An 11037-nucleotide genomic window follows, 5' to 3' on the forward strand; every position below is an offset into this window, starting at 1 on the left:
ATGCTAACCCCCAGTACACCTACGTGGTGTACCCCAACGGCCGACAAGATACGGTCTCCCTACGGAACCTGGCGCCCGCCGGAACTCCACGCACATTCCGGCCACCAGTCCCACCCTCCCCTTCACCGCAGCACCTTACAGGAGGATCGGTCCTTCCGCCACCCCTGCCTAGGCCCCCCCCACCCACCGACGCCCCCCACAGGCGCTCCCTCCCCAGGTCAGCCGTTTTCCCCACCAGCGCCATCTAGGGGTGACGAAGCTGCCATGGAGACCGAAGCCACGCTCCCGGAGTCACAGACGCCCGAGCCTCCACCAGAGTCACCATCGAGGCTCCGACGATCACAGAGGACGACCAGAGCCCTCGATTGACTGATTGCTTCATTTTAACTGTAATCTGTAAATATAAACCATCAAATGTACATAGCTACCAGACTTGTAAATAGTTACTAAACACTGTATGGAGGTATTACGGTACCTCCATACCTAATTATACCATGTTGTTATGTTTTGTAGTTGCTGGCCACCAGCCCCGCCGGATTTCTTTTAACGGGGTGAATGTGGTATCATAGGTATTACGGTACCTGAGAGGCTGAAGTATCATTGGTAGAACCTATATGCCTGCTATTGGCTAGAGTGTATAATAGCTCCGCCCTGATAGACGGGGTATAAGAACCTGTGCCATCCCAGCAGCCCTCATTCTGTACCTGAGCTGCTGGGGGAAACATCTAGCGTATTAAAGCCTTCAGTTGGACTCCAACCTTGTTTTAGTGGTCATTGATCGTGCATCACGACTTAACTAAGCTGATTGGACGGATGGTGGCCATATACCCAAAAGATCTCCCAAATGGTGCACTAGCCACTGGAACACGGCCTGCTGGGCGTCTAAACCTACACCGCAATAACATCTGCAAGTGGGCTATGAAGAGGTCAGACATTGACGTTGACAACTGGGAGACAGCGGCTGACGGCCTGTTTGGGAGGCAGAAATTGTGCAGGGGCGTTGGAAGAGATGAGGAGAAATGGTTCAGTGAGTCGACTCAGAAGAGGGAGGAAACAAAGCTCCATAAACCCTGCGCATTCTCAGATTTTATCTGCAGCATCTCCGCCGTTCCCAAACCCCGGGAGGAACTCATCTCACAGACAAAATCAGTGCTTAAAGAGCCAAAATGAGTTGTTTGGATTAATATGAATTGTGTAGTTAAATGAAAAGGTAAATGTGATGACGTTTGAATTTATTGTCAGAGTTATCCCATAACTTTTGATTTTATATTTGCAGATACCCAAACAAACAGCTGATGGGGACACAATTTACCAGGAACTCATTCCAAATGGTAGCAAAATCCCATTGCAAAAGCATAATAGGTAAATATTCTCCATTAAGGGGCAGCACGGTAGCCTTGTGGATAGCACAATTGCTTCACAGCTCCAGGGTCCCAGGTTCGATTCCAGCTTGGGTTACTGTCTGTGCGGAGTCTGCACATCCTCCCCGTGTGTGCGTGGGTTTCCTCCGGGTGCTCCGGTTTCCTCCCACAGCCCAAAGATGTGCAGGTTAGGTGGGTTGGCCATGATAAATTGCCCTTAGTGTCCAAAATTGCCGAGTGTTGGTTGGGGTTACTGGGTTATGGGGATAGGGTGGCGGTGTTGGCCTTGGGTAGGGTGCTCTTTCCAAGAGCCGGTGCAGACTCGATGGGCCGAATAGCCTCCTTCTGCACTGTAAATTCTATGATTCTATGAATATAAACTGTTCAATTATTACTGAATTAATTTGCTCTTTGACCAGACCTGCATTTATAATAATGTTGAATAAAATGCAAATATCTAGACATTAGCATCATATGTTATGGCTTCTAGTGTCATTTATCAATTAAGGATAGTAATGCACATTGCAACAATTATACCTCTTGTCTCCTGAAGGATATGTCTTGTCTGTTGATATTGTTTCAAGAAGCAGTTAGATACAGCACTTGGGGCAAAGGGGATCAAAGGGTATGGGGGGAAGGGTGGGATTAGGCTATTGAGTTGGATGATCAGCCATGAACATCATGAATGGGGGAGCAGGCTCAAAGAGCCGAATGACCTCCTGCTGCTCCTATTTTCTATGTTTATATATATATATTGTAGCATGTATTTTAAGGAGATTCACTGAAGGTGCAAAGAGACAATTTTTTTAAATATTGATGTCGGACTGGAGTCACGTTATCGGCCAGACTGGGTAACGGTGGACGGTTCCCATCATTAGTGAATCTGTTTGACTAACACAATAATCACATATCATCGCGGTCACTCCCAAAATATAAGCAAGAGCGATTATATGATTAATCAGAAATGTCATTAACCGCACTTGACAGGTGGTAACACATGAGTGGCTTGCTAGGTAATTTCAGATTTAAGTATGATGGGTGCAGGATTCAGCCCTTCAGCGTATATCCCGGTGCCCTGATCTCAAAACAAATTGTGAATCTCAGTCTTGGTGCTGGAGTCACATACAGGCCAGGCTGGGGAAGGGCAGAAGGTTTCCTTCCTAAGGCATATTAGTGAACCTGCTCGATTGACACAATAATCAAACATTATTCCGTCCCTTTTACTGGTACAAGCTTTACATTCGCAGATGTTTGATTAAATTAAATGCAAATTCTCAAACCATCTTGTCGAACTTGGTCTCTCAAATTATTGAACTAATAGGTTACCATCGCCGATTGCCTGAAAGAAGATTTTAAATGCAGTGGATTCTTGACTTGCCATTGGTGATGGCTGCACTAACATGTGATTGTACGACCAAGAATCTGTTAATGGACACTGTGTAATTGACAGTCAGTTCAAATGGAGTGGTACCTTCACTATGATGGGTAGCACAGTGGTTAGCACCGTTGCTTCACAGCGCCATGGTCCCAGGTTCAATAACCGGCTTGTGTCACTGTCTGAGCGGAGTCTGCACGTTCTCCCCGTGTCTGCGTGGGTTTCCTCCAGATGCTCCGGTTTCCTCCCACAAAGACGTGCTTGTTAGATGAATTGGACATTCTGAATTCGTCCTCAGTGTACCCGAGGCGCCGGAGTGTGGCGACTAGGGGATTTTCACAGTAACTTCATTACAGTGTCAATGTAAAACCTACTTGTGACACTAATAAAGATTATTATTTTGATGGTTTTGGATACAGTATTGACAGGCTGAATGTGGTAAATTCAATAATCGTATATTGAGGAAAGGATGAAGCTGAAGCCAACATTTGCCACAAGACAGATTTATTTCCAAGACCTCGGAGTCAAGACAGATTAATTTGGTTCCCACCAACATCTCGTCCAAACTTTATTTTTACAGGCATCAATGACTCCCTAATCTTTCCCCAATTGGGGGCAGCTGCTCTTAATTACCAATTAAACTCAATTGCAACACAATTTCAACATTAACAGAATGTGCTGTCATCTGCAGTCCAGCCTTCTCGGTCTTGTGGCTAAGAACAAGCATCAGATCAGGAGCAAGATGAAGTGCAATGTCTTTTCTAGTCAGCTTGGAACCTGTACGTCTCTCTTGTGGGGACTATGAATTGGATTCAATTTGAATTTGAATTGTTTTTTAGGAGCAAGCGATGAGATGCATTAAGGGCTTTCCCCGTCCACTCTGCATCGGCTTTGTAACTTTAAGAATCGGGTAGTGAGGGAATTACATAGGAAGGCAATGGCAGTGTGATAGAGTAGAATATGGACTTCTAAACGTTTTAGAGATCTTTGCATATTTTGCACATAAACCATCAATTAATGGAGATTGGCTTGTATTCCCTTGAGTTTAGATTCTTCGAGAAATAGTCCAATTGAGGTGTCACGTGTAAATCATGCAGTTTTAAAATCTTAATTTCTTTTCAAATAGGAAACAGTACGTTGATGCTTATGTGAATTATAAACTTAACACGTCCGTGAAGAAACAATTTGAAGCCTTTGCACGAGGTTTCAGGAATTTGGCACTGCCAGTTGTGAATCTGTTCCGTCCTGAAGAACTGAGAGACCTTATCCATGGAAACACCGATTATGAGTGGGATCTGCTGGAAAAGGTCTGGAGCTGTGTTGCACATTTACTCCCCAATGTCCTTGACAATTCTACCTTGTCTGTACAGAGAGCGAATGCAGTGTCACAGCACATTACTCAGTAATCTATAAATCCAAATCACATCAAACCGTTACCAAAATCCCTGAGAATGATATTGCCCTCTCCCAGCCAATTGGAATTTGATCGGACATCTGGGGCGCAATTCTCCCCTACCCGGCGGGGCGGGGAGTTCCAGCGTAATGGAGTGGCGTGAACCACTCTGGCGTCGGGCCGCCCCAAAGATGTGGAAGTCTCCGCACCTTTAGGGGCCAAGCCCTCACCTTGAGGGGCTAGGCCCACGCCGGAGTGGTTTCTGCTCCGCCGGCTGGCGGGAAAGACCTTTGGCGCCACGCCAGCCGGCGCCGAAAGGTCTTCGCCGGGCGACGCATGTTAGGGAGCGTCAGCGGCTGCTGACGTCATCCCCGCGCATGCGCAGGGGAGGGGGTCTCTTCCGCCTCTGCCATAGTGAAGACCATGGCGAAGGCAGAAGAAAAAGTGTGCCCCCACGGCACAGGCCCTCCTCCGTATCGGTGGGCCCTGATCGCGGGCCAGACCACCGTGTGGGCAGCCCCCCCCCGGGGCCAGATCAGCCCGCGCCCCCCTCCCCAGGACCCCGGAGCCTGCCCGCGCCGCCTTGTCCCGCCGTTCAAAAGATGGTTTAATCCACGCCGGCGGGAGAGGGTTGACAGCGGCGGGACTTCGGCCTATCGCGGGCCAGAGATTCGCCGGGGATGGGCCCGCCGACCGGTGCGGCGTGATTCTCGACCCCGCCGAATCTCTGGTGGTGGAGAATTTGGGGCGGGGCGGGATTCATGCCAGCCCCCGGCGATTCTCCAACCGGTGGGGGCTCGGAGAATCGCGCCCCTGATTTCAGTGGGGCAGGGGTATAACAGGAAGACGGCACTCAGTTCCTCAATAATGCTCCGTCATTTAATTAAATCATGGCTTATCTATACCTCTGCTCTGCTTCAACCAATTTTGCTTTACCTGCCGAGCTAACCTTACTGTCAAAACCCCCCCCCCCCAACGAGGACCATGAGAAAATAATCATTCATCTCCCTGCGGGACTTGGGAAGCAGGAGCTATCCAGGTAGGGGGTGGAGACCAAACACCTGGGACTGGTTATGAGCAATGTCTAAAAGCAGGCCTAACTCAGGGCCTGGCGAGACAAGGCCTCCCAGCTAGGACTGCACTGGGAACGAGATGCTGCATTACGCAGATTATTGTAAATCTGTAAATAGATCCCATCTTCGTTTACAACAGTATTCCCCTGAGTTATTATACTTACCCAAGACAAATCTGTTGATTTCAATCTAAAATTACAATTGAGCCTGCACCATAGCCACCGTCGTGTGTTCCAGATTACCACAGCACTGTGTGTGTGAAACCCCTTCCTGACATCACTCACTAATGGCCTTGCTCTAATTTAACATTGGGCCCCTCAGTTCAGGATCTGCTTAATCATTTTGAATATCTGAATTTGATCATCACTCAAGATCAAGAGAGCGCAATGTAATCTTCATTAATCTATGTTTTATATCTGTAGAATGCAGGTTATGATGGCTACACACAAACTGACAAAACAGTCAGGAATTTTTGGGAAGTCTTTGGAAACCTAGAAGAGGAGAAGAAAAAGCGTTTTCTTGGTGAGTAAGCTTAGTGGGCGGGATTCTCCGTAGCCTGAAATTGTATTCCGCGATCGGGCAGAGAATCCCCAGCTTGCGACCGAATCGAGGCTGGTGCCGTTTTTCGGATGCGCCGCCCCTTTCAAGTCAGCATCATAGAGGCGCACGCCGTTGCAACAGCGTCAGCGCGTCGCTTTGAGGCCCTCCCCCGATGCTCCATCCCCGATGGCCCGGGTTCCCAACCACGTAGGTCGCGTGTGGTCTGGGTTTTCAGAAACCCGGACTATGTCCAGCACCGCCTCAGTCGGGCGGGGGCCGTGCTGCTGGCAGGGGGGGGGGGGGGGGGGGGGCTTCGGCAAGGGCTGGGGCGACTGGCGGGGGTTGTCCAGGGGGGACACTATTTGGCCGGCCGGGTCTGCCAATTCTCTGGCCGTTTATGCCAGGAGCACCGGGAGTTTCACGTGGCGCGGCTGCTAGACCCCCACGGGGCAGAGCATCGGTGTGGGGGTGGCACCGACTTTTTCATTGTAAAACTAGACATTTCCTCTGGACATAGCCTCAAAATCGGAGAATCCAGCCCTGTGTGTTTTAATGGATATAACATATGGGCATCTCAGGATATCCATTCCCTGGCCAAGGATATTTCTGTTTTGTAAAACTGAGATTATTCATTTCATCATCCAATGTGGATAGACCTCAAGGTAGCAAAAATATTATTCAAGAAGGAGCGAGGGATAACCAGGAATCTACAGGCCAGTCAGTCTAACCTCAGTGGGGACGCGACTAGAAGAAATTCTGAGAGACAGGACTAATCAGCATTTGGAGAGGCAGGGATTAATCAAGAACAGTCAGCATCGGTTTGTTAAGGGAAGCTCATGTTTGACCAACTTGATTAACTTTTCCAAACAGGTGACCAGGTGGGTAGATGAGGGCAATGCATTTGACGTAGTCTACTTGGACTTCGGCAAGGCTTTTGATAAGGTTCCACATGGGAGACTGATAATGAAGTAAGAGCCCATGGGATCAGGCTGAGTGGCAGGAAGCAGAGGGTGATGGTTTAGGGGTGTTTTTCTGACTGGACGGCTGTGCCCAGTGAGACCTGTGGAGATCAGTGTTGGGAGCCCTTGCTTTTTGAGTTTATACAAATGACTTAGACATGAATGTAGGAGGGTTGATCAGTAAATTCACAGATGATGCAAAATCTGGTGGGGTGGTAAGTGGTGAGGATGGCCTTATTACAGGAGGATATAGAGGGGCTGGTCAGATGGGCTGATCAGTGGCAAATGGAATTCAATCCCGATAAGGTGATGCACTTGGGAAGGACAAACAAGGCAAGGGAATGCATGATAAACAGCAGGACCCTGGGAAGCACCGAGGATCAGAGGGACCTTGATGTGCATGTACACTGGTCCCTTATGGTAGCAGAGCTGGTAGATACAATGGTTAAGAAGGAATGTGGTATGCTTGCTTTATTAGCTGAGACATAGAGTTTAAGAGCAGGGAGGTTATGCTGGAACTGTGTAAAACGTTGATTAATTCACAGTTAGGGTACTGTGCGCAGTTCTGGAATCCACATTACAGGAGGGATGCGATAGCACTAGAAAGGGTGCAGAGGAGATTTACCAGGGTATTGCCTGGGCTGGAGAATTTAGTTAGAGATTGAATAGGCTCGGGATTGTTTTCCTTGGAGCAGAAGAGACTGAGGGGAGGCCATGTTGAGATGTATAAAATTATGAGGGGCGTAGATAGAGTAGACCGAAAGAAACATTCCTCTTGTGGAGGGGTCAATGGCCAGGGGGCATAGGTTTAAGATAAAAGGCAGGAGGTTTAGAGGGGATGTGAGGAAAATCTTTTTCACCCAGAGCATGATGGGAGTCAGGAACTCACTGCCTGCAAGAGTGGTGGAGGTAGAGACCCTCATGACATTCAAGAAGTATTTAGATAGAAAATGGGATTAGAAAAGTTAGGTGGTTGTTTTTGACCGGCCCAAATGCAATGGGCCGAAGGGCCTTTTGTGTGCTGTAGGTGTCTCTGGCTCTATAAGATCAGGCTACTAAATACAAGCAATTTAATCTATTTTAAAGGGCAACTTTGCTATTTTGGGAATTAAATTCAGTTTTAAAGATAGGAATGCAGAGCCAAATGCAGCAGTTAATGGTAGATTTTGGGGTCCTGCAATTATTCGACTTTATACAGTACCTTCTAGCCTACCCACAGCAAACACGGTTAAAGGTGCGGGAGTGAGTGCAGAAGCCGCCGGGCGGACCTGGGGCGGGATTCTCCGCGAACCGGCGGGGCGGGCAACTCCGGCGCGAAGGAGTGGGGTGAACCATTCCGGCATCGGGCCACCCCAAAGATGCGGAATCCTCCGCAAATTCAGGGGCTAGGCCGGCCCCGGAGTGGTTTGCGCCGCGCTGGCCAGCGCGGAAGGGGCTTGGCGCCACGCCAACCGGCGCCGAAGGGCCTCTGCCAGTTGGCGCATGCGCGGGGGGGGGTTCATCTCCGTGCCAACCGTCGCGGACTGTTACAGCGGCTGACGCGGAGGAATAGAGTGCCCCCATGGCACAGGCCCGCCCGCAGATCGGTGGGCTCCGATTGCGAGCCAGGCCACCGTATGGGCATCCCCGGGGCCAGATCCCCCCCCCCCCCCCCCACCCCCGCGACCCCCCCCCCCCCCTCCCCCCCGAGGACCCCGGAGGGCGCTCGCGGAGCCGGGCCCCGCCGGTAAGTACCTACCTTAATTTATGCTGGCGGGACGGGCCTAAAACAGGCGGCCGCTCTGCCCATCGCGGGCCGGAGAATTCGGGCGACCCCGCGGCCCATTGCGTTGCGCCGGTCCCCGCCATTCTCCGAGGTGGGCGGCGCGATTCACGCGGGGGGGATTTTTGGGGGGCCGGAGAATTCGGCAGCCGGCGGGGGCGGGATTCACGCCGATCCCCGGTGATTCTCCGACCCGGCCGTGGGGGGTCGGTGAATCCCGCCCCTGGTGGCTGTTGAGGACACGTTGCTGACACAGAAATCCATCCTGATTGTTCCGAACAGGACTTTTATTTCAGTGTCTGTTCTTTTCCCATTCTCAGCCTTTCTGTCGGGAAGCGACAGACTCCCAGTGGGAGGCATTCAGAGTTTCCAGATTGCCATCATAAACACCAGGAGCAGTGAACCGGATTCCTCATATCCTCGCGCCTACACCTGTTCCAGGAGCCTGGACCTTCCCAATTACAGCAGCATCGAAATACTGAGAGAGAAGTTGCTTCATGCGATTGAGTCCGGCGAAGAGTTCAATGCACAACCACCGTAACATATGCAGCCAGAGGATATGTTTAATCTGAGGTGGTTGCCTGATAAAACCTGAATATAAATTGCATTTGAGCATCTGTTTTTTTGCAACAGGGAAAACGTCCTGTGATTGTGCAATGTTGCCGCGCTTTAAGTTTCCCTACTCAAACGAGTAAAGTATACACATACAGCAATGTTCAATTCATTCCAGGCTGTAGACAATTGCTGCTGGCAAGGTCAGCCTTTCCAGGTCATCCCTAATCTTCCTCTGGAGGGCGGTGTTGAGCCACCTTCACGAATTCAACAATGTGACTTGCTCGGCCATTCCCACGGGCAACTAAGAGTCAGTGCATGGCTTGGATCTGGAGTCACTGATAAGCCAGACCCCGTAAAGACAGCAGATGCCAGGTGGATTTTTAAACAATAAAACTGGCTTCGCTGTTTATTCCGGATTAAATTCTCAAGCTGCAGCACTGAGATTTGAACTCGTGTCTCTGGATGGTCATCTAGGCCTGCTGGATTTCTAGTCCAGTTGCTACCATACTCCACTAAATTAATGCAACCTACACAAAGAATGGGTGAAATATTATCTGCATTTGAGAGGTAAAGATTGAGGAAGCTCCATGACTTGTTGGCATGTCAAATATTTAATTTTGGCCTCATTAAAAGAAAAGGCTGTGATGACTGTAATAACTTGAGCAAATTTACAATCTCTTCTGGAGCAGTCTAGGAACCTAGATCACAGTCACACTCAGTTGCAAAGCAGAACGCTGTCACAGAGTCAAGCTGTTGTGCAAAAAGAAAACAGATGCCTGTCTGTGTCTGACCCCAAAAATTATATTCTAAACTAGAAGAAAGAATCCCCCCAAAAAGCTACAGGTCCTGGGTAGTGCTTATTTGCTGGAGTTAGCTCGCAGTGTTAAAACCTATGGGGCGTTGTTATGGGGTAGATGTATTCTCAGAGTTTAGGAAAGTAGACCGCTTGAGCTTGGGAGGGAAGGTAATTTCAGTATACTGTCTGGGTAACCACTGTTGTAGTTAATCATAAATGCTGTTATTTACTGTTGCCTTTCTTGTGTGTTTTAAAGTTTAATAAATGTGTTGTCATTTGACCAATTTTCAACAAGATTGGCCCCTTTCCGCACCCGGCTTCATGTCTTCTCACACATTTTTTTCAAAATCGCAAAAATAAATGGTTAAGAACCATTTTCCCTTCTGAGATTTAGGATGCCCTCACATTGAACATCATAATAACAGGTTTAGCTCAACTTACCTACTTTTCAATTCCATCCTCGTGTTTGGTTCACGTCCTTTTTGACCATGTTAACCTGTGTTGCTCCGTTTACTGATTTGGAGATTTATTCTCTTGCTCCACTACCTCATTTTGAATTCTTAATTTTCAAGTAATGTGAGACCATCTTTATTTTCCCAAAATGTAATATCTCACAGTTATCTGTCAATTGCCAACGGTGTGGCCATTTGCAACTTTATTCTGCGATGTATTCCTTCAGATGAGAGTCCTCATTGTTACCTATGTTACATGAAGAATTTAAAACAGTACTGTTAATGCACTTTACACACGAAACAACTTTTCATAACTTTATTGTAATGTTTGTAATTAAAATAAATGATGTTTTGATTTTTATTCCTCAGTGTGTCAGAGCTGAGTTATTGCGAAGAACGTTCATTGTCGCAGCCGGGTTAAGGAGCGGAATGGACAAGAACCTCGGTCGGTCATTGTTCCCCTTCCACACCATTGCCGCTTCAGCCTGTTGCTAATCTTCCCGATACAATGTAACAAAACTCGCAGACCAAGTGATCACCCGGCTCCTCAAGGTTTCTCAATGTTGGGAACCTCCAAAGTATCACCCCACACTTCCTAAGCTAGAAGGTGGACAGAGTCAGTAACGAGGACTTTTATTTATTTTATTTATTTATGTGGGGGGGGGGGGTTTCAAATCTGTCTCAGCATCAATTGTATCAAATTCCTCCGAGGGGCCTGATCCTGATTTGCGCTATGGTGTCCTTCCTTCCTGTGCCTCGCCGTCCTGCTGG

The 11037-nt window shown here is 48.6% G+C and overlaps 1 protein-coding gene across 1 annotated transcript in view; it reads left to right on the top strand.

The window, feature by feature from the left end:
* Positions 1-10630, top strand: part of LOC140408315 (probable E3 ubiquitin-protein ligase HERC4) — an 84989-nt gene extending 74359 nt beyond the window's left edge. Inside the window, exons 22-25 of the mRNA XM_072495346.1 lie at positions 1277-1362; positions 3863-4043; positions 5625-5724; positions 8784-10630. Coding sequence (XP_072351447.1) covers positions 1277-1362; positions 3863-4043; positions 5625-5724; positions 8784-9004 — 588 coding nt within the window. The 3' untranslated portion in view covers positions 9005-10630. The remainder of the gene's footprint in view (positions 1-1276; positions 1363-3862; positions 4044-5624; positions 5725-8783) is intronic.
* The last annotated feature ends 407 nt before the right edge of the window (positions 10631-11037 follow it).

This window comes from Scyliorhinus torazame, chromosome 3 (assembly GCF_047496885.1).
Source record: "Scyliorhinus torazame isolate Kashiwa2021f chromosome 3, sScyTor2.1, whole genome shotgun sequence".
Lineage (NCBI taxonomy): Eukaryota > Metazoa > Chordata > Chondrichthyes > Carcharhiniformes > Scyliorhinidae > Scyliorhinus > Scyliorhinus torazame.